We start from the raw sequence: 26766 nt of genomic DNA on the forward strand, positions 1-26766 counted from the left end.
GAGCCGTGCGGAGCCGCGCCGCCCCTCCTCCCGCGCCGCCTCCCGCCCCCTCCTCCGCCGCCGCCCTCCTCCCCTCCCGCCTCCCGCCCTCCCCCTTTCTGAACACTCAATGTCGGAACGTTCCGAAGATGACGTCGGAGCGTTCTCGAATCCCGTGTCTCTCGGCTGCTGCTGCCGAAGGAACAGGGAAAAAGCAACAAGAAGGAAGAGCAATGGCGACACTGGATCGCAAAGTGCCCAGTCCGGAGGCGTTTCTGGGCAAACCCTGGTCCTCCTGGATCGACGCCGCCAAATTACACTGCTCCGACAGTAAGAACCCCACCGCCTCCTCCTCCTTTTATTATCCTGTAACCTTTCCATTCACCTAGAGCCACTGGGAAAAAGTGTGTGTGTGAGAGAGAGAGTGGCCCCCGGTGTCCTCCATGCTTCTCCCTCTCTCTCTCTAAATAAATACACACAGAGACAGATCATCAATGCACACAGAGAGGCCCGGCTGCCAGGGCTGTCTGTCTGTCTGTCTGTGCCGGCTCCCCGTGGCAGCCCGCGGGGTGGGCTTTCGCAGCCCCACGGTGTTATCTGGTTAAAAGGCTACTCTGTTGCTGCTTGCATAGTTTTTTTTGGTACCTATCTGGGCCAGGTAGATGGAAACCCGGACTTGGGAGAAAATGTTGCATTGTCAATTTTTGAAAGATTTTCATATACAGTATTTATATCGATCTGTTTGCAAATAAACACTCTCCCTCCCCCCTTGACTTTGGCTTTTTCCCCCCTTTTTTCCTTATTTTCTTTTTTCCTTTTCTTTTTCATCTGCAGATGTAGATTTAGAAGAGGCTGGAAAAGAGGGTGGAAAAAGCAGGGAGGTTATGAGGCTTAATAAAGAAGGTAAGTGGAGCTACTGGCATTTTAGTGTTAGCATGTGTGGCAGAATCTTCACAGGATTTCGAATATAATGTGAATTGTTCTGCTGGGTACAGAGTGACTAAGGCTTGTCAAAAATTGAGCACGCCCAGGTGACTACTGCTTCATGTTAACTTCTTTCAAAGTATAAATACAACTGGGGGGGAATGAAGGGGGGAGACTGTTGAAGGCAGAAGTTTACTGCACTTCAGCTGGAGTCCACGTTTGAACCTTCTGATGCTTATGTGCCATTCTCCTTTGGAACACCATTGCCAAATGGTGAGGGGTTGAAATCTCTGAAATGAGGAGTGGGGCTCCCTTCACAAGCATCCTGGCCTTCCTGGTGGGCAAATGCACAACAGTTTAATGAACCCCACATGGTCAGTCGTTCCAGCAGCTACTTCTGCACTCTCCAGTGAAAACCATTGTACATGGCAAACCTTGGCAGCAAGTTCCATTTGGCCCACTTTGCATTTGGTCACAGATTGTTATGTGGTGAGCAGGGTTAGTGGCATCTGTATGTGCAGCCCCCTCAGCCAGTCACCCATCTCTGTTTTCCTAGCATGGAAATACGGTCCATGAAATGGGACATAGTGAGTACACGGGTCATCCCAGACCAAGACATGTAGTAAAGCCAAAGCCTACTGAAACTGGGCATCAAACACACATGGTCATCATAAATAAATCATATCCTGTTTATGTTTGCAAGCCTACCATATGTAATTCTGGCCTGTGGGCTTCAAATGGAGCAATTCCAAAGGCCACTTTCTGCTGAACAAATGGATGGGTTCATTTGAATTGTGATTCACTAACTGATGTCTTGTAAATGTAACTGGCTGAAGTTGGGAGTGGGAGGAAGGCACAAGGGGGCAGAAGCGGTTGGTGGGAAGTGTTGAAAGAGTTCAGACATAAGTAGGCCACAAGAGCATTGGTCACCCAAAATGAATGGGGAAAAGGCCATTGGACTCCAAAGAATGGTCCCCCTCATCAAAGGGGCTGTCACCCTGCAAGGCAGTGAAACCTGCTTGGAAAGATGGAACTCGTTTTGTGGATCAACACTTAAGACAATCAGTTTTCTGTGCCCAGTCATTTCCTGACCATCCAGTGAGAGGAAAATTTGTGCTTCAGAAAAAATAACATGGAGGTTAAAATGCATGCATATTCAAGGACAGTTCTCCAGCATAGTGTTTTTGCTAATTAAGCACTTTGGGAACAAAACATTATTCTAAAGATGTTTGCCTCTAAATATCTTAGTGTGATCTTGACATGTGTCTTCAGGATACACGAGGGAGTGATGTCAAGTGGACTTCTTACAAGTGGCAGCTTATTTATGCTAAATGTCCATGTGTGTTGGCAATGGGAAGGATCCCTAGAGATTATTTTTCTTCACAGACAAACTCTTGAGATCTTTAAACACTTATGGGACTCGATTATCAGGCTACCGGCAACATTTCCACCAAAGATTATGAAGTTGTGAAAATTTTTAAATTACAGTTGAATACATGGTATGGCGCAGAATGGGCACCTCTCAGTTCTGGGTGATGGATTATGACTATGACACACAAAACTCAAATCCTTTCCCCCAACTCCCTGCTTCTATTTCAAAAGACTCTTGTTCTCAGATTCTCTTTGCCTCATGAGAAATGGATTCTTTTAAGGAAAAATGAAAAGCTCTCCTTTCCTCAGAAGTCACAAGTGGTACATCCTGCTTATTATGTCCTTTGTCCTGCAAAGGTACAAAGATTTAGCTCCTAATTATATGCATTTCCATTAAGGACACCGACTGTTCAGTGTAACTTGCAACTGCTGACTTCACCAAGTAAGCCATGTATGGGCTGAAATCTTTTTGTTCACAGGTCTGTGGAGCACACTTGGGTGCACACTGTGGAGCACACTTGAGCAGTTCCTGGTGGTCTTTCTGGAGTATGCATACTGTTTTCTTTATACAAAAGATCTACATATACTAAATATATATTCCCCCATGGTGAGGAATTTAAGGGTTGAGCTGAGACAGGGTGTTTGTCAGGGTGTTTTGTTGCCTCGGTCTCCAATAATGCTGGTTGCATTAGTCTTGCCATCGGCCTTCCTTTTGGAGTTATCAACAAAGTCTTGGGGTAGATAGATGTTTGCAAATGGGTCACTACAAGACAAAAAGTGGCCTGTGTGTGACTGTGCGTGTCTATGTATATGAGCATACATAGATTGACCGTGATGCTGTTGACAGTAAGCAGGTCTTGAGAAGAAATCTGGGCTTTAATGGCAAGGAATGAATGAAATAATGTTTAGGAATTCCAATCGAGAAATAAAGGGATCTGATTCAGATTTTGATATGATAATTTTTTGTAGTAGAATATACATTAAATAGTAGTAGAATAACATTAAATTTACCATTTAAACCACTTTGAGTGTGCAATTCAGTAGCATTAAGTATATTTAGAGTCTTTTACAACCATCACCACTACCCATTTCCCAACTTTTCCATCATCCCAACCAGAAACCCTGTACCCGTTTTACTGTAGCTCCCCATTCCCCACTTCTCTCAGCCCTGATAACCTCTATTCTACTGTCCTCTCTGTGAAGTTGCCTGTTCTTCATACTTCATACAAGTGGAATTATACAATATGTGTCCTCTTGTGTCTGGCTTCTTTCACTTAGCGTAGTATTTCCATGATTCGCTCATGTTGTAGCATGTATCAGTACTTCATTCCTTTTTAAGGCTGAATAATATTCCATTGTGTGTGTATATATGACATTTTGCTTATCGACTTACCTATTGATGAACATTTGGGTTGTTTTCTCCTTTTGGTTGTTGTGAATAATGCTACTATGAACATTGGTGTGATACAATATTTTTTATAGACAAAGCTCAAGAAGGGAAGTTGGGCTGGAAATGTGAAATAAGAATCATTTTGCCTCTGCCTTTATCTGGCCACAGCTTTGGAAGACACAGCAAGGACTTGAAGACTTTTTGAATAACCTATTGTAATATAGTTCCTTCCCCATTCCTTACCCCTTTAACCTTTCTCTGCTTCAATTTTCCACCTATATTAAGTATGAAATGTTAACTGAATGCTTTGAAATCTCCATAATGAAGTCTTTACATCATTGTTATTATTTCTTCTAAAGGTAGCTAAAAACACGGTCAAGAGGAAGTTAGCAAATACTTTTGAATCTTACCAGATCATCTCCTCGGTTCAGAGGGTGTTGCTAATTTCATGCTTGGATATGTGCATATGGGGTTCTATCCAGGGCAGCTTGAGTAGTGAAAGAGCAGGAGAGAGAGCTTTGAGTTGATGTCCTAAGTTCTGATGTGTGTCCTTGGAAATGTCATTTCCCTTCTCTGGGTCTATCATCTCATCTCTAAGTGGGTGGGGACTAAATGTCCTCTAAAGTCCCTTTGAGACCTCTGAACCCAAGCTTCCTTATTGAGTGTACCACCTTTGAGATGTGATTATACCAGACAAGCTGTTTCTAAAAAATTTAAAATAAAAATCAGTCCCTCACATTTAAAATACCTTAAACTATTTCAAAAATATTGAAAATAGCTGGATTTATTTTCTCAAGTTTTTGGTGGCAGACATCACTGCATCTCATATACAAGCATATTCTACTGCAACTAGTTTGTGAATGGTACGCAGCCGTCCGTGCTCTGAGAAAAGTGAGGGTCTGAGTCTAAACCCCAGAGTAGTGTGTTCCCCCTACTGGGGAGTGATTTGACCTCAGTCAGCTTGCATAAATTAAGCATTCAGATTTCCTAAGAGGAGGGGGTCTAAGAAACGTTATTAACCGCATCTAAGATGTGAACTATGTTTCTGATAGAAAATTCCAGGAATGGCCATTCTTCTCTGCTAACCTTTTAAAATAATTTTCTCTCTTCAGCTTAGTAGATTTATCTGAAGAATTTTTTCAAGCTAATTGGGAAAATCTCTCAGTGATTTAGAATGATGTCCCCCTTTTCTAATTGCCTCACCTGAACTAATTTTTTTTTTAAGACTGCCAGTTTCTAGATAAGTAGCAGGGTTCAAATGGCTCATAAATGTCCTTAACTGTAAAACTGAGATAAGAACAGGTTGGTGTGAGGATTAAGTGAGATGATATGAAAGGGCTTAGCACACAGAAAGTACTTAATGACTGTTGACTTTTATTCTTTTTTTATTGTTATTATGATTATCACCATCATTTATTAATGAAGCTAGTTCTAGAAATCTTTATTCCAATTAACTAGGATTTTTAACTAATCTGTGATCACGGGGAAAGATCCTATAGCAGAAAATTTATTTTTAGAGTAAACCATTATATCATAATTTTAATGATTTTAAATGATTTTTTATGAAAACAAATTTTATGGATATCAATGTTTTTAATGGAGGGCAGTTAACAAGTGGTCAAGTTTTATCAAGAGCTAGAGAAAAATACTTAGGCAGTTCATGACCTAGGGCTAAGATGAGTTTATACAAAGTTCTTTCTAGGGACCAGGAGGTCTAAAAAATAATTTTTAAAAATGATTGCTGGGTATGGTGGCTCACACCTGTAATCCTAGCACTCTGAGAGGCCAAAGCAGGAGAATTGCTTGAGCTCAGGAGATTGAGACCAGCCTGAGCAAGAGTGAGACCTCGTCTCTACTAAAAATAGAAAGTTAGCAGGGCGTTGTGGCATACACCAGTAGTCCCAACTACTTGGGAGGCTAAGGCAGGAGGATTGCTTGAGCCCAGGAGTTTGAGGCTGCAGTGAGCTATGGTGATGCCACTGCACTCTACCTGGGGCAACAGAGCAAGACTCTATCTAAAAAAAAATAATAATAAATAAATAAATAAATAAATAAATGGTAAGAAGCTGTTTTATCACTCAGAAAAAAAAGCCCTCAATAGATCCTTGTTTGGGCCTTTTGGAAGCCTGCACTTGTCATTTGAGCACTTGTCTGTTTTTTAATGTTCCCACATGTTTTGATTTGATGTAGGTAAATTTGTGGAATGCTACCAATTTGAAAATTGTGCTGGGGCCCTTAAGATCTCTCTGTGACTATAAGAGTTTGCTATTCTGAGATGCTGGTAGAATTGGGCTGGAACCCAGTTGGAGGACACAGGGAACATGGGAACACGTTCAGCTCAGGTTTAGGAGTCTTGCAGTTATGGCTGGGTGGGAGCACACTGGAGGAGAGAATGGCAACTGCCTTGTGAGAGTGAAGTATTCTTGGAATCCAAGCCAGGGAAGCCAGCGACAGGCCATGGAGATTTATGGGAAACTGCGAACAGCTTCCCTTTATCATTATACAACAACTCTGTTATCTATGTTAATAGGAGATGGGAAGACACAAAGTCCAGAGATTACACAGATAAACCTCATTTTCACCATTAATTTCAATTTCATTCCCTATTAAGCCTACCTTCCTCCCCTTTTGCTAGCAAGCAGCAACATTTGTTCACTTTGGCGTTTCATTATCATCTCTCTTCTTTTGCCCGGTATTTGGGATGGAAGGACAGGAGAGATGGAGCAGCGTAAAGGTGGAGGAAAGATGAAAAGGAGAAAAGGGCTTAGAGAGTTAATAAACTCTACAGGTATGTCCAACTGATGGAGCTGGGACGTGCCACGACCAAGACAGCAAAGCTGAGAAAAGGCATCATGATCATCTAGTTTGGAAAACACAGAGCTTCTAAAATGGGTATCTCTTTATACATACAATTATTTCCATGTGCCTGGGTTCTCATGTGGAGAAAATGTGGCTCTGGCTCCTTCCAAAACAGGAAGTTAGGATGGGCATCCTTTGAAACACTGTGTATGATACTGCTGTCTATGCAAGTTACACTGTGCCAGGGTCTCCTCATATGTCATTCTGCGAGAATAATTTTTTTCCTGCTAAAAGATGTAGACACATTCATTTAAAAGCTACTTATTTTTTAAATAATATTCACATGTTGCATAATTCAAAAGGATACACAAATGGAAAGTGAGTCTCTCTCCCACCCCATCCTCAGTTGCTGATGTACCCTGCCAAAGATATTCTGTGTGTGTTCAGGTAGATACATATGTAATTTTGTCTTCTTGTTCTCACGTGAATGGTAGAAAGCTGTTGTCTAGTGTGCTGCCATTTCCATTATCTCAGAGAGCTGTCCGTATCAGTTCATAAGGAGCCGCCACCTTCTCTTTTTGGTGCCTGCACAGTAGGATGACAGCCTAAGCCTCTGGGTGTCTTGCTTAATTTTTAACATCTGCTCCTGCTTTCTTGGCCTTCTTCATGCATTTGACAAGGAGGGGGCTCTGCTGGCGTGCCAGCACTGGGCTGGACACTGGGGACAGCGCAGTGAAAATGCACGGCCTCTGCCCTCAGGATGCTTCCAGCCCAGCAGCAGCAAAGGCAGAAGTTGAAAAGTCACATGGACCGTGATGAGTGCTGTGACAGGGTGCTGTGACAGGGTGCTGTTGGAGGGCACGGCAGGCGCCCTAATTTGGGTTAGGGGCTCCGTGAAGGCCTCCTTGAGGAACTTTTGTGTAAGCTAAAACCTGAAGGATGTGTGGATGTTACCCATGTGTGCAGCTGGGCAGGGTGGAGTTAGAGCAAAGACCCAATGTTCCAGAAAATGTAGACTATTCTAAAAACTAAAAAATCTTGAGTGAAGATAGCAAAGCAAAGAGTAGCGCACGATTTCTCACCAGTGGCGCTACTGACACTTTGAGCTGGCTACTTTGTGGTGGGGGCCGTCCTGCGCATGGTAGAAGGTTTGGCAGCATCCTTGGCCCCTCCCACAAGAAGCCAGTGGTACCTCCCTCTCCTCCAAGCTTGAACAAATAAAATGTCTCTGGACATTGCCAAATGTCCCCTGGGGGGCAAAATCACCCTGGTAGAGAGTCACTGGTATTAGGTGAGGCTGCAGAGGGAAGAACACAGGAAAAATAGACTAAGCTGCTCAGAGAAATATTCTGCTAGCATCCGTCCATGCCTTAGGCCTACAGCCCTGTAAGTCAGCCTATGGAATACTCAGCAGGCCAGCATGGACTGTGACTGTCCCTGGCACTGAGCTGCATTTAGGGGGATCTAGAGAGAGAAGACTCAGTCCCTCAGGGAACTCTCCTCCAGTGGGTTCCAAGGTGACTCTTCCAAACCTTCGATTCCATTCTGTGATCTGTGGTGACAGTAGTGAGATGTAGGTTCTAATTCTGGGCGGCCCAACCCTCCCTCACTGTGGGTGGAGGAGACCCCAAAGCGTCGATTCTGATAATGATGGCGTTTATTTTCTGGTGGCCCCTGATGTGAGAAGCACCACGGCACAGCATTAAGGATTTCAGTTTATATTTAAAGTCGGGCTGGAAATACAACTGACGTTCTCTGCAGTCTGATTACCCAGGGGACACGTCTGAAATGGGGATGCACGCAGTGACAGCAAAGTGGCCGCTTTCAGGATTTCCACGTGAAGCACTGGAGGGTCTGAGTCCTGACTGACCTGTGTGCCAGGTGGGCTGCGGCATCAGTGAGGGCTGTGGGGCTGTTGCCTCTGTCAGCCGGCGGTTCCCTGGGGCCTGCCGTCTCTGCTGCAGAACTGATTTAGGAAAGTTAGGCAGGTTCGTCTCTGCATAAGTTGTATGTGTTCTTTGTAGGTCGCCTGTATATCCTTTGAGCTAACCTTTCATTTATGACATTTTGTTTCACTCATGACATCCCTCGGAAGTAGACATGAAATGGTAGTAGCCGACCCAGTGAGACCCTGTCCCAGTCCCTTTTATCTAAGGACCCCACCCTCTGAGGTGGCCCAGCGTTCACATCTGGAAACAATGATCATTGAGTGACTGCAGTAATTCAAAGTAGCCCTAACAGAGAGGGAGCGGTTAGCCAATGGGTTGGACTTTTTCAGAATATTGTAGAAACTGAATGGCAAAGACGGACTTCTCTGAGTCTCTCTCTTGCAGCTCTCGGTAGGTACGGTGCTGTGCTGGTGGTGGGCTCCCAGCTAACGCTGTCTGGCTGGATTTCTCTCACTCTGTTCTGTGGAAGAGCTCGGACCACCAAATAGACTTAGGCACTTGAGCTAACAAGGAGAGCTCAGGAAATCCCTTCTTGCAAGCGGGCTGAGGCTGCAGCGTGGGGTCCTTAGTGTTCAGGGGCTCCCTGGGCTCTGTCAGCAAAGCTGGGGTTCCGCTGTGGGAGAGCATTTGTTTTTAGGGAGACGCTTTATCCTCGTACCTGTGGTTTCACAACACAATCCTGCTTGCCAGTTTTAAGGGATCGAGTGCCTAAAGAAGAAAAGGAAACCAAGTAAATACTCTCTAGCACGGGACAAAGTGGCACCAGGTCACCATAGTGGGGAAGATAAAAGTGAGTGAGTGACGGGTTCTTTGAACATAGAAGCGGTTATCAACGTACCTGCTTCTGTGAAGCTAATTGTGAATCTGTGAACATTAACGGTGAAAGGGCACCCTTGTTTGAGGAGAGGGGACGTGGCGGGGTGGGCAGTGGGAACCATGTGACCCTGCCCCAATGCACCAATAGAGTCCTGGGCTGAGGATGGGGAGGCAGGATACCCAGTCTGAAGACACTAACCACAGGTGAGTCCAGCATTCCAGGGCTATGGAAGATGGTGCAGACATGGTCCCAGGTTGGTCATTTCAGACCAAGGTGGTGTCTAGCTCTTTTTAAAAGTATATTGGCCACAAAAGGACAAACACTGTATGATTCCACTTATATGAGGTTCCTCAAGTAGTCAAATTCCTAGAGAATGGTGGATCCCAGGGCCTGGGGAAGGGGGAAATAGAGAGTGTTTAAGGGATACAGAGATTCAGTTGGAAAAGACACAAATGTTCTGGAGATGGATGGTGGTGATGGTTGCACAACATTGTTAATATACTTAACGCCACAGACCTGTACGCTTACAAATAGTTAAATGGTAAATTTTTGTTATGTGTATTTTACCATGCACATTAAAAAAGTTCATTGGCATTGCAGACTTGGGAGTTTCAACAGCATTATGTAAATCTTAACTCAACCTCTCACTGTCTGTGTAGTAAGTTAAGCCTCAGTTTCCTCTTTTGCAGAATAGGAATAATGCATCTCTGAGAGCTGTTGTGAAAATAAATGAGATACTATCTGGCATACAGTAGGTACTCAATAGTGTGAGCACTTGTTGTGATGCTTGTTATTTGTACTAGGCACTTAGGTCCTCTTCTTCTCTGCATTAGAGCTTCCACTTCCAGGGGACAGACTGCATCCTTACTGCCCCAGGCATCTTTTGTCAACATTTGTGTCCCTGGTTCTTTAAGGATGCCAGGAATAAAAAGAAGTTGGAATGGTATCCCTGTCCTACAAATTTTCAAGAGTGACTCTATTTCAGTGTGGTCATTGTGGGGACCCTGCTGTGATGTCCCCGAGGTACTGAGCACCCAGCCCCGGGCTGCAGTCAGACTGAAACAGGGCATGAAGCGCAGGAACTAGGAATGTGCCTTTCCAGTGGGCTCCTCGGGTAGCTCTGCTGTTCACTGAACTTTGAGAACTACTGTTCATTGGTTGAGAGAAGTGACTCTCACCTCTGCCTACCTTGGGAATCCCTTGGGACACTTTTTAAAAGCAAAGACACCAGTCCCACCCCCAGAGATTCTGATTCCACAGGTCCAGGTGAAGGGGGTCTGGGGAGCTGCTTATGTGTTTTTTTAAATTACAATCCTCACTCCCATTTATTGGGCATTGACTCGGTGCCAGGCATGGGGCTAAATGTGCATTTTCTCATTTAATCCTCACAACCACCCTGTGGGGCAAATCCTATTATCAGCCCATTTTGGAGGTGGGGAAGCTGAGGCTCAGAGACGTCTAGTGATTTACCTAAGGTGATACAGCTAGGAAGTAGTACAGCTGAGGTCTGAACCCAGGCAGGCTGATTCCAGAGGCTGTACTTGTACTCTGAGCATTGTGTCACAATGTCTGTTGTCCTAAGAGCAGGGTTAGGACTAAGGTGGCAAGCAGGCACCCAGGACACACGTTTACAGAGGCACTCACAGGGGCTCCTGCAGGTGCAGAGCGAGCACCTCCATAAATGTTGCCCCTGGGCACGTGGCTTGCCTCACCCTTGCCCAGTCCTGCCTAGGAGAGCACAGTCTTTAAGCAAAATGGTGAGGATGCACTAGTTTTCCTTCCCCTTCGGGTGGGTAAGCCAGTGCCTGCTGACGGGGCCCTGGGCCTCCCCGTCAGTGAACCGTTTTCTCATCCCAAGGCTCCAGCTTTGGGGCCTCTGTGGTCAGAGTCCCGGCCTCAGGGAAATTGCAAAAACTGATGCAAACTGTTCCTTTCTGGGAGAAGGTGTTAGCAAAGATGGTTGCCAAGCAACTCCAGGGGCATCTATCTACAGGGATGATTTCTCTCTTTTTTTTTCCCCCTTTTGAACATCTTCTCGGCTGCTGTTCAGTTTCCCTGTTGGCGTTGGGATTGTTAGCATTTTCATAAAGGGCACAGGCCTTTCGATGATGGAGTGAGATACCTGCCACCTTAAAGGGGTCCTTTTGAGGGCAGTACTCCTGCTAAGTGGGTGTGAAAGTCCTTTGCCTTCTTCAGCCACAGTGGTGTCCTAGTTGTCCCTGGCTCTGAGGGGCAGTGACAAAGAGGACTCTTTGGACTGCAGCGGCTGAGAAAGGCACGGCAGGCGTCCCCCACATGAGGACAGGGCGTCGCTTTGTTACCCAGGGCCCTTAGGCTTTTCGTACGTGATGGCCTTGCTGTCCCAGAGGAGCTGGTGTTCTCTCCCTCCTCCTTCCTCTCTGTCTCTCTCAGTGGTTTTGGGGACCAGAGGAGTCCTTGCCATGTGTTTCCCCCTCAACGCCGTCCTCTCTCCAGCCTGGTCGCCTCCTCTGTGTGGGGATTCAAGTGACCTCTGATGGGCCCCAGACCCCTTGGCCTGCCGCTGGTGATTAACTCTTCAGATGAGGGCCGAGAGCTTGTGGGCTCGAGCACCTTTGACACTTGACAGGACAGAATCCTGCCCCGGCCCAGCAGGAAGAGAGTGAAACTTCAGGAAAGAGGAACTGGTTGCATTTGGGTCAGGTTGACTCCATTCGGCGGCCCACGACCAACAGCTGTTAGCCAGGTTCCCAGGCCCTGGGCTTCTGTTCCCTCCGGTTACTCCCTCGACCATTGTGTCCTTCTTCATCATCTTTTGCAAAAGCAGGGTGAGATCCAAAGAGAACTTGGAACCCAAATGAGTCCTGCCACTTTCAGGGGCTGAGATGAAAGCCTTAATGGCAGAATACATACAAACCCGTACATAATACTCCAGGTTTAAACAGATTAGGGGGCTATTTGCTTTCCAATTGGAATTATTGGGGATTTCTTTAAATAGTAGACTGCCCTAGAGCCTTTTGAAAACCATATTTGTTGCACAGAAGTTTTCATGACACCCACTTTTCTGCCAGCTCCTCCCTCTAGAGCCCGGGCTTTGCCCTCTGGGTTTGACCCTGGCTCCCTGCACACACCTCAGGGTTCCCTGCGTGTGGGGATTCTGACACGGCTGCTGCCTGGCCTGATTTCTCCTCCGCAGAGTGCTCATCTCACCCCCGCATGCACCTGCCAGCCCCTCATGGATGTCCTTATGCTCCCCCAGACTCCCCTAGGCCAAGTGCAAGCTCAAGCCTGCTGTTTCCCTTACCCACTATCTTTAGAAAGTCCTCCCTCTACCTCTCCCGGGCTTCCTTCCTCCTCCCTCCCTCTCAAGAGCAATTCCCTGCACCTCTCCCCCTCCCTCACCCCAGGCTAGCCTGCTTCGTAGCCTACCTAGATTTTTATAATAGCTGTTTAATTGGTCTTCCTGTCTCCATCTTCCCTGCACACCACTTCAGAATTAATCTCTCTGAAATTCACATTTATCAGGTTGTTCCTCAGATGAAAACCTCTCAGTCAGTACTTCCCCTTCAACCGTGCTTAACGCAGCATTCCAGGTCCCTTGGAATCCCAACAGGTGGCCTGCCCCTTGCAGCGCTTTGGACAAGCCATGCTCCTTCCCTGTCCAGGTCTCTGCCTCTGCTGCCCTCTGCCCCTCCCACCTTCTCCTTCCTCTCACCCCATGCTGCTCCTTCCCAGGGCAGCCCACACTCTCCGGGGAAGCCTCCCCTGGCGCTCAGGCCGTGCAGCCTACACCTTCTCTGGACCCTGTGCCACTGGCCGTGCCCACTGTGCACTTTGCCCCTGAATCTTATGCCTCCTCACACTGCTGCAGACCGTTCCCATGGTCTACCTGTGTCTTGTCTTTACAACTGCATTAGAAGCTTCTGGAAGGGGATTGGGAGAAGAGCAACCATATTGTCCCTTTTTCTTTCCTAAGTTATCTTTCAACCAGTAGAGTGTTACAGTTCAGCTAAGCATCTTATTTGTTTTTCAGGAACATGTGTTGAGATACTTGTATTTTCCTTTTTTTTTTCCCTCTTTTTTAAATTGTGGTAGAATACAAATAACAAAATTTACCGTCTCAACCATTTTTAAGTGTACAGTTCCGTAGTGTTAAGTACATTCACATCGTTGTGCAGCCAATCTTCAAAACCCTTCATCTTGCAAAACTGAAATTCCATAATCATTAAACAACAGTCCCCATTTGTATTTTCATTTAAAAAATCAGTCTGGAGATGGCCTCTGAGTTTCTTTGAGTCACCACCTGATATTTTGAAGTTGTTGAGATTCTAAGAACTGGCAGGACTCCTGAAGTTTCTGTTCAGGTGGATATTTGGGTATTTGCAGAAGGGCCCAGCTCACCTTAGTGCATTAGCCCCAGCGTCCTGCATGGGCTCCTAGGTCAGCAGAGAAAATTCTGCAGAAAAGTGCTACCATCGGGGGCCAGAGTCTCAGACACCTTTGAGTACCTGAAGTTTCTCATTAAGTATGCAATGGTAACCCCCACTCTGCACTGTTGTTTCTTCCTTGCCTTTCCAATTCAATGTTATTGTTAACATTTTTCACACATATAAAAGCGTTGAAATAATAGTACCATGATCATCTGTATATGCACCACTTAGAATTATACATTAGTTCACATTTTGTCTAATCTGTTTTCTTCTAAAGATATGTCTATATATTATAAAGAAATATACAATCATGTGTTGCTTAATGATGGGGATATGTTCTGAGAAATGTATCTTTAGGCAATTTCATTGTTGTGCAGACATTGTAGAGTGTTACCCAGAGGGTACACCCTAACACACGCCTGGGCTATGTGGTACAGCCTTTCTCTTAGACTACAAACCTGTACAGCATGTTACTGTACTGAATACTGTAGGCAACTGTGACACAATGTTAAGTATTTGTGTTTCTAAAGATGTCTAAACTTAGAAAACGTACAGAAAAATACACTATTATAATTCTTATGGGACCACCATTGTCTGTGCAGCCCGTTGTTGACTAAAGCATCATTATGTAGCACATGACTATATATATATATTTCTGTAGCATTTGAAATTAAGTTGTAGACATCATGACACTTCACCTCTAAATATTTATCATTTTGCCACATCTTGATTGTGTTACCTTGAGCCGTTCACTCAAGTTCTCAGAGCCTCATCTTATTATAAATATGTATGTGTGTTTGTGCTGAACTATTTGGTAAGTTGCAGACAGCATGACACTTCATCTCTAAATACTTCAGCACACATCTACTAAAATTAAAGGCATTCTTCAACATAATCATAATACCAGTATCACACTTACCAAATTAATGCTATAAGTTCCCTTATAGCATTGAATATCCAGTTCACATTCAGATTTCTCCTCTTGTCCCTCACCCCCCCAAAAAGTTTATAGCTGCTTTTTTCAAACTAGGATCCTGTCATGGTTCATATATTACATTTGTTTCTCTTTAGTCTTTTTTTTTTTTTCGAGATAGGATCTTGCTTTGTTGAGATAGAGTACAGTGATATAATCATAGCTCACTGCAACCTCAAACTCCTGGGTTCGAGTGATCCTCCTGCCTCAGCCTCCAGAGTTGCTGGGACTACAGACATGTGCCACCACACCTGGCTAATTTTTATTTTTTTTGTAGAGATGGAGACTCACTATGGTGCTCAGGTGGGTCTTGAACTCCTGGCCTCAAGCGATCCTCCATCCCAAAGTGCTGGGATTAAAGGCATGAGCCACCTTGCCTGGCCACTTTAGTTATTTTTAATCCAGAGCAATTCCCCCCCCCATACATGTGTGAATATGTGTATATGTATATGTATTTTATACATACATATATAAAACATTGCCGTTTAAATGTTTCACATTCTGGTCTGTCTGATCACTTCTCTGTGACGTCATTTGCATTGTTGTTTTCTAGCCATGTTTTCCCCCATTCTGGAAGTTAGAGCTAAAGTCTCAATTAGATTCAAACTCAACATTTTGGAAAGTGCATCCCAGGTGATTCTGAGTGCTTCATTAAACATCCCATCAGGGGGCACAAGATGTCAGGGTGCCCCATTATTGGATATTGATCACTTGTTAAGGTGGTGACCACCCGTCTCCATTGCAAAGTTGTGTTTTCCTTCTGCAATTAGCATGTCATTCTGTGGGTAATGCTTTGGCAGCAAGTGAAATATCCTGTTATCCAACAGGAAATTTCATGGAATCCTCTTGGTATCCATTGATGATCGTTGCCTAGATCAGTTATTTCTTTGGGGATTGTATTATGATCATTTTCCAGTTCTGTCATTCTGACTTACTTTTATTGGTTGACATTCTTCTATTAAGAAGATCTCTTTCTCATAAACAGGGGATGAACTATTAAATTCCTCCTAAGAAAGGAAACTTTTTCCCTTTAATTACCAATGTTCAGAGTAAGGAGCTGAACACTCATGATTCTTAAGCTAAGGAGGGGCAAGGTCAAGGACTGTTTTGCTAGCATTTTAAGAGGATGCATGTGTGGTGTGAAACCCATAATCAATGGGACATCTTAGAAAATGAGCTTTGGAGTGCAAACCCCAGGAAGTAAAGTGTGATCCAGTCTTGGTCGGTAGAGCATGAGTTTAAAAAGATTGAGAAACATTATCCCACACAGTCAAGTGACCTTCTACTTTAATTTGGGGAAGGAAGAAGATAATTACACTTAAAATAATCCTTCTACCTTCCAGAGGGAGCCCAGCATTTAGCCTGGGTGGGAGAACTGCTAAAGTTGAATTGCAGACCATGATGAGTGATGCTCTGCAGGTTTCGAAGCTGGGGCAAAACTTCCTGCATCCCTGACTCAGCAGAAAGTGACCTAACACCCAGGATGTGGATGTCACTGCACCGTGTGACTTGTGGAGGTGGAACAGTGGCCCCTGTCCTCCAAGAACTCACCATGCAGCACCTGGGAATTCTGAGGCTGCATAGAGAATGAAATGTGGCTCCATGCCCTGGAGCATTTGAGGGAAGGAAGAGATTTCAGTCTGCCCTCTGTGAGACCTTTAACCTGGGTCTGAGACCTTTGGCTTGAGGAGAGGGCTGTTTGGTTTGTGGTTCTATATGGAACACAGTAAAGGGTATATAGAGGATCCAAGTTAATGTTTGCAGAATGAATGGATGCCCCGTGCAGAGGCAGTAGGGATGGCTGGATTTGGACATTCAGGGCATTCCACAGGGAGGGAAAAGCATAAATAAAGGTCTTGAGGTCTATGAGTTCCCTAGGAGGTTGCTTTTGGAAAAAAAAAAGTTATGGTAAAACTGCATCAATATTAAAGAGAAACAGCTCTGATTTATTCCCATTGTAGATTCATTTGATGCCCAACCCAGTACAGTCTTTTGTAAAGTAGGGTTTTCAGGAAACAGGCTCCTTTTTTCTTTGATAATATTTGTGTGTGTTTTGCTTTCTCTGTTGGGGTGCTGGGGGGAGGGTTATTCTCTCTCTCCTCTCTCACACACACTAACGCACACACAAACACACCTTTTAGGTCTTGCTGACCAATTCATTCCTAAGTTCTTTTCTATTATAATCAGTGTTATACTAGTAAATGTTTAGCAATCTGCTCTCTCAAAAAAAATTTCACATATACATATATATGTTTATTATAAATTTTACTGATAAAAAGTCTGCCTAGCATACAATTTACAAATAATAAAATATTTAATACTTTTTATTATTATATAAATTTCATAGAGTCAGTAGATTCTCACCAAATGCTTTGTTCAGTTTTGCCAAATTCTTGTATCTCCTGGCCAACTTAAGATTTGAACTGACAAACAAGTGTAGATCCCACATAAGTGTTGGCTGGTATTTTCATTTCAGTCAGTGAGTAAGTTGAAAGTGAAAGAACAAAGATGTATGTTAGAACTTCACTCAGCTGTCAGTAACCTGAGTGACTTCCTTGCTGAACTGGATGATAGTTTTCAAGTACTGAAAGAATATGCCATTTTTTTGTGCTGTTCATAATATAACTATATCCATGATATACAGTGGTCCCTTGGTATATGAGGGGGATTGGTTTCAGGACCTCTTGAGGATACCCAAATCCATGAATGCCCAAGTCCCTTGTATAAAATAGTGTGCTATTTGCATATAACCTACGGACATCTTCCCATATACCCTTATAGATTACTTATAATATCCAATACAATGTCTATGCCATGTAAGTATTAATAGTTGTTATATTATATTGTTTAGAGAATATTGGGAAGGAAAAAAAGTCTGTATGTGTTCAGTATAGACACAACTATCCTTTTTTTTCCCCTCAAATATTTTCAGTTCACAGTCTGTTGAATCTGCAAATGGAAACTCATGGATATGGAGGTCCAACAGAACTTTTAAATTTAATGGGTTATTATAGTTTTCTCCATCACTTTCTCAAATCTAGATGATATAAATAAATAAATAAATAAATAAATAAATCCCTGATGATTTCTATGGTGTAAATTCTCTCACCACTGCTGTTCAAGCTGTCAATGTGATATCACTGAACTCAGCTGGGAAGAGATATGCATCAGCACTCGGTTATATAGGATTTCCACAGTGGCTGTAAATGAGTTCAAGAGCAGGAGTTGCATCCTATGACCCACTGGCAAAATCTAGCCTGCTGCCTGTTTTTGTAAATAAAGTTTTATTGGAACACAGCCACACTCATTCATGTATATATTGTCTATGGTGGCTTTTGCACTACAACAGCCACCTGGAGTAGTTGAGATGGACAGTATGGTCCCCAAAGGCTAAAATATTTACTGTCTTGCTCTTTCTAGAAAAAGTTGCCAATCCCTGCTCAAAGAATAGATAATAGTAAAATGTAGTAAGCTAAATAGGAAGTGATGCATTTTGAGTATTTATTCTTGGTTTTAAATATATTTATTTATTTTTATTTATTTATTTTTTTTGAGACAGAGTGTCGCTCTGTTGCCCGGCTAGAGTGAGTGCCGTGGCATCAGCCTAGCTCACAGCAACCTCAGACTCCTGGGCTTAAGCTTAAGCTGATCCTACTGCCTCAGCCTCCCCAGTAGCTGGGACTACAGGCATGTGCCACCATGCCCGGCTAATTTTTTTTTTCGTATATATATTTTTAGCTGTCCAGATAATTTCTTTCTATTTCTAGTAGAAATGGGGTCTCGCTCTTGCTCAGGCTGGTCTCGAACTCCTGAGCTCAAACGATCTACCCGCCTTGGCCTCCCAGAGTGCTAGGATTACAGGCGTGAGCCACCGCGCCTGGCCAGTTTTAAATATATTTAATTGTAAGCTTATATGATTTTTAAAATTTAATGATTTGTTCCCCAAATTCCTGAAAATTTAACAATCAGCTCTTGTGAGACTTTACAAGCCGGCTCTAGCTTACCACTGCAAGGCTCTGAGGGCCTCAGCTTTCAGTGCCAAAAAATGAAGCTGTCACTATTAGGAAGAAGCAGCTGACAATACCAGATTGGAGGGGGAGTCACAATAAGAAGGGTTTGAGCTACTTGAAATTGTGGTCTAATTGTCCATAGAAATCAGAAGAAAGCAATTTTGAGGTTAGTTTTTATATGATGGGTTTTTTTTCCCCCTTCTCTTAGGGTCTGGGGTTTGTTTTGGTTTTTCAAATGAGTTTTCTTCAGAGCTAATTAAAAAACCCAATACAGCATGCTTTTCTTACCAAATTTTGTGAGCATCTGTCTCGAGCCCATTCAGCCCCTGACAGACGCCCAGCAGCTTCCAGAACTCCCACAGATGTTCTGTGTCCCAAGAAAGGCTGACTTCCTGTTGCCGGCCGCGAGCAGAAGAGGTGGTCCCACCAGTTGCGTTTTGCAGGGGTTTTCCTTGCCGCCATTTCCTGCCGGTTGCCTTTGAATGGATTACAGATGGTCAGAAAAAGACTTCTTGGCACAGTGAGAGGACCCGTCTCCAGTGCTTTGTGGGAAAGGATTTATAACAGGATGGCAGCTTCTGCCTACCCAGAATGGGCCTGGCTGCCGCAGCCGCGTAGGGAAAACCAGCTGCCCGTGGAGACGGAGTCTCTGGGTGGAGGGAACGGGCAGGCAGAAGGGGATGTTTAAGTTTATGTGGTTCCTTTCATCCAGTGCGCTCTCACATTGCCACGTGTCCCAGGGTGTTAGGCCCCTGTGGAGACGTTGGCCCCTGGGGAAGTAGGTACTGAGGCTCTTGGTGTGTCCAGCCCTTGTGGCAAGTATGATAAATCCTCATATCTTTTCAAGGAGAGGTAAAGACACATGCTGCTGTTGCCCTTTTTTTTGAGATGGAGTCTCCCTGTGTCACCCCAGCTAGAGTGCAGTGGCATCATCATAGCTCACTGCACTGTCCAACTCAGGGGCCCAGGCGATCCTCCTGCCTCAGCTTCCCGAGTACCTGGGACTACAGGTGTGTGCCACCACGCCCGACTAATTTTTCTATTTTTTGTAGGCACAGGGTCTCACTGTATTGCTCAGGCTGGTCTCAAGCCATCCTCCCACATCAGCTTCCCAGAGTGCCGGGATTACAGGCATGACCCACTGCACCCGGCCTCTTTTCTTTTTTAAAGTCACAGTATAGAACACATTTAATTTTTAAACTTTTAAACATATGCATAACAAAAATTCACTGTTTTAACCATTATAAAGAATGTAAACCAGTGGTATGAAGGAACATTCACAATGTTGTACAACCGTCACCACTGTCGGTTTCCAGAACTTTTCCATCATCCCAAAGAGAAACTTGCATCCATTAATTAACATCCCATTCCTCCCTGCCCTTAGCCGGTACTCTCTACTCAACTTTCTGTCTCTATGAATTTGCCTATTCTAGATACTCACGTAAGGGGAATCACACAGTATTTGTCCTTTTCTGACTGGTTTATTTCACCGAGTATAATGTTTTCAAGATTTATCCATGTTGTAGCATATTCCAGAATTTCCTTCCTTTTTAAAGGTGAATAATATTCCATTGTATGTCTATCCTACATTTGGTTTATCCACTTGTCTGTTGGACATTTGGCTTGTTTCTGCCTTTTGGCCATTGTGAATAATGCAGCTGTGAGCATGGGTGTTCCTGTTTCCATTTCTGGGGGGTCAAATGGAGGCCTGGAGAGAACAGATTTGTCTGGGATGACTCCTCAGCCCTTCCAAGGTAGCACAGCTCGATGTATTTCTCCATCAAAGCTGCCAGGAGTGCGTGTGCGGGAGGGCCCCACGCAGGTTTGCTGGCTGAGGGGTCAGAGCTGGCACTGTGCTTGCCATGCTGTGCACCCTGCAGGCTGCGTCTGACCAGAGGAGGTGCCTTTTTCTAACTTACTCAAAGGTACTTTGTGGTCCAGAGGAGTCCTGCCAGGGCCAAATATCTGAGAGGCCAGGGTTATACAGGGCCACTGGTACTTTTGCTTTCTGGGGAGGAGGTGACATTGCTGGGGAGAGGGAACGTGGCAAGGGTTAGGAAGGCAAAACCAACTGGTTCAAGATTCCTGGGATGGTGTCTCCCTCTGCCAGAAAACAGGACAACCTTGGGCAGCTACGGAGCAAGGCCTGGGGACCTGCGTCTGTGAGATGAGGGGTCACACTGTGAGGGCCCTGCCAGCAGGACAGGGCCGCCTGTGGGGAAGACACTACAAAGAGCCAGCAGAATTCGTCAGGTACAGGAGAGAGGCAGGGGCAGGCCTCTGGGGACAGGGTATGGATGACATGGGGCTCAAGGCCTAGAACAAGAAGGTGGTGGAACTTCACAGAGAACAAGGGAGAGGGGTACAGAGAACTCAGAAGGGACAATCAGGGAAGCACCTCATAGCAAATGTGATGAAGTAAACAGCTATATTCTTTCTGACCAAAGACGGTGGGAGAAGGAGGAAGAGAGAGAAGTGGTGGCAGTTTTCCTTGCTAAAATTGTTCAGCATTTGCTGTGTACAGGGTGCAAGAGAGACACAGAATAGTGATTCTTGACTTGAGATCTGTGAAGCTCTCCAATTGCACAAGGAATCGTGGAGGCGTGAGGGCATGTTTTATGTGTGTACACTTTTCCTGTGGCTCCTTGAAGATATGGGACTTCCTCACCCCTTCAAAAAAAAAAAGGTGTTTACAGAAATTTACAGCTTGTGAGGAGACACACATGTGCCCAGATATAACAAGGGAGCGAGCCACATGGGAAGGGGATGAAGACAAGGAAGGCAGGTGTGTGCTGCTTTAAAAGTTGGATTTTGGTGCTGGGGTTTGTGACACCTGTGAATCTCCTTTGAGGAAGGGTCCTCTCTGGGTTCGGGAGGGGGGCTGGGGATAACCAGTTTAAACTCCAGCCCTACCAACCTGATGGTGTTCAGGCTTTTATCTGGAGACAGACAGACAGGCCGACAGAGATAGCAGGAAAGATAAGTGATACGGTGTGCCAGCTGGAGAAGCCACCTTTAAATCCCACCCCCGTGTAGAGTTGACACTGGGGAGCGTGACGGTGTGGAGGGCAGAGCTCTGGCTTTGCAGTCAGGTCCCAGCCCACACGTCAGCCCTGCCGCCTGCTCTGTGTGGCTGTAGGCTGGCCACCGTGCCTCCCTGTCCCTCAGCTTGCTTGTTTGGACAACAGGGACACCCCTGGGAAGGGATAGGGATAACTCACCAGCCCATACACTGTTGATGGTCAGAAAATGGCAGCTGTTACTACTGCCTGGTAGAGGGGGCATGTCTAAGTCCAGTGGTTTCCACGTGTTAACTGCAGGGTTGTGCATCAGTTGCGGGATGAGCAAAAACCAGCCAGAATTTGAGAGCAAGGGGAGGGAGGTGTTGTGGGAAGTTGTGTTTGAAAGCTTCTAAGTGAAGAGATGGGTTATAAGGAAGGGAGCCATGGGAAGGAATAAGAACTGAAGTGAAGGGTTTGGGGGATGAGGACTGACTTTCTGCCCCTTTGGATGTTGACTTTCATTCTCTCTGGGCCATCATGTCCTCCAGCTCACCCTACACACCAGGGCCTCCCCCGACCCCGAGGGCATTTGCAGAGACTGGGGAGCCAGGAGGGGAGGCTGGAAGCTTCCAAGAGGGTCTCTCCTGCAGGTAAATGAGGATCACTTTTCAAACAGGCAGGTCGCGTAGGTTATGGGTCCCCTTCTACAGACAGAGGGAGATGTTCAGTGTCTGACAGCAGGAGCCCGTGCTCACTCTATGCTCATTCTTCTATGCCTCTGGGGTCAAAGGGACCTGGGTTCAGTGCAGAGGAAGTCACATAACGCCTTAGTGCCTCAGTTTTCCCATCTGTGTAATGGGATGATCACAGGTACTCATGGGATTGTGGGAAAGATTAAATGAAGTGGACACATGGCCTTTAGCCCATTTTGTTGCCACTGAGTATCCCCCAGAAGGGAAGACTCGGGTGTTGTTCAGAACAAAGCTTCCTGGTTGTCCTCTCATATGGGCACAACACCTCAGCCAGGGCCTTGTTCTCGATGCCATGGGACATGACAGTTCGTAAGGAAACGCCATCTAGAAATAGCCCTTAAACCGGGACCCTAGGCAGGGAGCCAGGAGCCTGCAAACCTGCCACATCTTTTAGAATATCGGTTTTGCTCCCATTCTAAGGGGAAGTATTATTTTTGTATCATTATATTTCACCAACTCTAAAATACCATTTATCGTAAGATACATTGTTATTTTATATAACACTGAGAAAAAACAGCCAATTAAACTACAGCCAATGTCAATTCTAAGACTCATCCTGAGTTTAAAGATGTTACAGCTTAGAACTAATAAAATACAGTAGGATAAAAATAGAGTGCAAAGCAAAATTTACATTAATTTTTAAGATAAAGCACAAAATTTTAAGAAACATGGAAAGCTCTTGGTGTAGCCCCAGAATGTGAAGGTACGAGTGAACTTGCCACCCCTTCAGGGAAACTGTTTACAGGGTTAAGGCAGCTGGGGCTTGATCTCCCTGCAAGTTCAGATGGGAAGCAGGAGGGAAGGAAACGGCCCAGACTTCAGAGCACCCATTGTCAACCTGGGGCCCGAACATCCTCAGGGAACCCCAGTGACCTCAAGGCCCCTGGAGAATGGTTTGTGTTCATTTCACTCAGGAAGAAAATCTACATACAGCACTTTCAGGAGGACAGGGGGTGTCATGAAACCAAGCAAACAATGGCCTTACCTCCAAAAGGGCGGCAACCACAGAGAGTCACCACCCAGTAAGAGAGGCTGCTTCCTGTGCTCAGGGTCTTGCAGTACAGCCCACATGACCCACAGGGCAGCACATCTCCCAGTGGGGTCCCAGCCGTGATGCTTTGGTGTTTGGGGGGACAACCAGCCTTGCCCTTAAACATTCCTGGCATGTCTCAGATCTGTCAAAAGGAGTCTCATCGAGCTACCATCTTCCTGCCAAGGCCCTGGGAGAGCCCACCTGCATAGCACCACATGGGGACAGGCCTCTGAGCAGTTGTGGCCTTGTCAGGGAGTGTGCCTGGCGCGGTGGTGACCAGCCCTCTGCCACCTCCTTGGCAGGGAAGTGGAAAGGCACTCCAGGCTCTGTTGAGACTGCTCAGCTCCTCTCAGGTGATGATGAGCTGATGATGGCTTGTCCCCTCTGTCTTTCGGTGGAGCGTTTTTATTTGTTGGAGTGCTGTGTCCTGGGAATCGGAGGGGCGAGCAGGTACTAGGTCATAGGGTTTGCAGATGGGGGCATGGAGGGAGGATGTGATTCACGCAGTGCAGGGGGAGGCCCCAGAGAGAAGCAGCAGGCAGTGACCTGGCCCCGAGGACAGCTCTGGGCTGGAAACGTACATAGTCCCTGAGCCCAGGAGCAGTGGGCTGCAGGCTGGCACACTGAGCTGGCACTCTTGGAGGGTCAGGGCTTCCATGAGTACATTTATTTAGTGTTCTCTCTCTTCATGCAAAAGTGATACTTGATCACTCTAAAAGATACATGTGTGTCTTTTGTGTATCAACATAGTAAGAAAAGAATTAGCCTCTACTCCTGTCACCTAGAATTAAATAGTACTGACGTTTTTTCCCCCCATAACTTAGAAAAATGGGATAATTTTGTATTGTGTTGATTATGGTGAATACCTTTCCAAGTTATTAAGTATTCTATTGTATATATGTTTCATAATTGATTTAACCAATTCCCTGTCATTGGATATATTGGTTGTTCTCAGTTTTTCATTATTAAAAATAATAGTGCAATCAAATGGATATCCTTGTAGTTAAATTTTTGCACACACTCATGATTATTTCTAAAGCATAAATTCTTAGAAGTGGAATGCTGAGTCTAGGAGTATGCTATTTTTGAGGCTTCTGATACTATTGCTAAATTGCCCTCTAGAAATATTGTTCCAATTAATACTCCCATCAGGAGTATATGAGAGTGGTTGTTTTCTGAACTCTGGCCAATATCTCACCAAAGATTTTCAGATATTTGATGATTTAATAAGCTCAAATGTTATCTTTTTTTTTAAATTTGCACTCTCATGATTACTAATAAGGTTGAGCATTTCTCATGTATTTGTTAGCCTTGTGTATGTTGTGTGAGTTGCTTTTTCATGGTCTTTACGTAGTTTTGTATGGTTTTTGCTTAGTTTTCTATTGTTCTATTAATCTTTTTCTCATTGTTTTATAAGAACCCTCTATAGAGTAAGACTAATTTACTGTGTCTGTCATATTGGGGTCACATGATTTTTAGAAAATCTTAATGCTCAAAAATTCTCTCTCTGATCTTGCCTGGAGGACCAAAGTAGCTAGGAAAACAGAAGTTCTCACATAATCGTCAAACCACATGGCAGGTGTTACTGAATGCTGGCAAGGGCATTAGTGTTAATAATTATACTGACAAGACAATACTAATAATATTGTGAAAACTACCATTTCCTGAACCATTATTACGTACCAGGCACTTGCATATTGTACTTGGCCTTTCAATCCTATCACCTTGCAAACAGCTGAGCAAACTGGTACAGAAAAAAATTAAGAAGCTCACTTAAGGTCACACAGCTAAAGGTGGCAGAGTCAGGATTGGAACCTGGATCTGTCCATCTCTACACCCATGTGTTTTCTGCAGTCCCGAGTTCTCCTTCTTGGAGTAAGCAACAATTTGACAAGTCAGGTCTTTCTCAGCTACATCCCCATCCAGACCTGTGGGCTAGCCTTAGAAAAGTAACCCCGTCCCTGATTTTATCTGCCCTTACTGCTGGTCATGGTTTCTCAGCTGGTTCTGCTCTCTAGCTTCTCTAGCTTGCATGATTTCTACTTGGTCCCAGAGGTCCTGTCCGATTGTTTTGTTGCCTAAAAAATACCAGAATGTGATTTTGCTCCCAAATTTCAGGATCAGAAGGTAAAACTAGACAAACCTTAATCTTATGGCCAACTCCCATTCTCTCTCCCATTAAGACACAGGAGGAAGTTGGGGAGCGCATGATAACTGTCTTCAGAGATGCCCTTGCAGGGACCGTGCCTGCCAATGTCGTCTCTTCTCTGGGACGCTCAGCCAACCCTGTGACTCACTTTTGTGTATATGTGTGTTTCAATAATAGCTTTATTGAAATATAATTCATATACCATAAAATCACCCTTCTAAAGTGTTTGACTCCATATTTTTGGTATATTTACAAAGTTGTGCAACCATACCACTATCTAATTCCAGAACATTACCCCAAAAGACACCTTGTAACCATTTGCAGTAACTCACCATTCCCTCCTCCCCCCTGTCCCTGGCAACCATTGATCTACTTTCTGTCTCTATGGATTGCCCTATTCCAAACATTCCATATCAATGGAATTATATAATATGGGGCCCTTCATGTGTGGCTTCTTTCACTTAGCATAATGTTGTCAAGGTTTATCCATGTCATAGCAGGTATCAGTGCTTCATTCCTTTCTGAGGGCTGGATACTATTCCATGGTAGGATGTACCACAGTCTGTTTATCCATTCATCAGTTGATGGACATTTGAGTTATTTGTACTTTTTGGCTATTGTGAATTGTGCTACTGTGAACATTTGTGTACAAGTTTCTGTGTGGACATACATTTTCAGTTCTCTTGGGTATATACCAAGGAGTGGAATTGCTGGATCACATGGTAACTCCATGCTTAAGTTTTTAAGAAACTGCCAAACTGTTTTCCAAAGCAGCTGCACCATTTTACATTTCTACTAGCAATGTACGAGGGCTCTAATTGCTCCACATCCTTGCCAACATTTGTGATTATCCGTCTTTTTTATTATAGCCATCCTGGTGGGTATGAAGTGGTATCTCATTGTGGTTTCGATTTGCATTTCCCTGCTGATTAATGGTGTTGCCCATCTTTTAATGCGCTTCTTGGCACATACTGGCCATCTTCTTTGGAGAAATGCTTTTTAAATTCTTCTCCCATTTTCCCCCCATGAGATGGGATCTTGCTATGTTACCCAAACTGGCCTCAAACTCCTGGCCTCAAGTGATCCTCCTGCCTCAGTCTCCCAAGTAGCTATTAGACTATTTCTCTTTTTGTGAAGTTGTAAGAGTTTTTTATATATTCTGGATATAAATCTCTTATCACGTATATAATTTGCAAATATTTTTTCCCA

General features: G+C 44.7%; 1 protein-coding gene across 10 annotated transcripts in view; it reads left to right on the forward strand.

Annotated features, from left to right (window-relative positions):
• Nucleotides 1-87: 87 nt before the first annotated feature.
• Nucleotides 88-26766, forward strand: part of ATXN7L1 (ataxin 7 like 1) — a 229574-nt gene continuing 202895 nt past the window's right edge. For 6 of the 10 annotated variants that reach the window (XR_006738249.1, XR_006738251.1, XR_006738250.1 and 3 more), the window contains exons 1-2: nucleotides 102-309; nucleotides 814-882. Coding sequence is in view for 6 of the 10 variants with exons in the window: in XM_045564955.1 (XP_045420911.1) it covers nucleotides 129-309; nucleotides 814-882 (250 nt within the window). In the remaining 4 variants the exon portion in view is untranslated. Of the gene's footprint in view, nucleotides 310-813; nucleotides 883-26766 lie in introns of all 10 variants that reach the window. The other 4 variants (XM_045564954.1, XM_045564963.1, XM_045564958.1 and 1 more) reach the window with 3 other exon arrangements.

Source organism: Lemur catta, chromosome 11 (assembly GCF_020740605.2).
Source record: "Lemur catta isolate mLemCat1 chromosome 11, mLemCat1.pri, whole genome shotgun sequence".
Classification (NCBI taxonomy): domain Eukaryota; kingdom Metazoa; phylum Chordata; class Mammalia; order Primates; family Lemuridae; genus Lemur; species Lemur catta.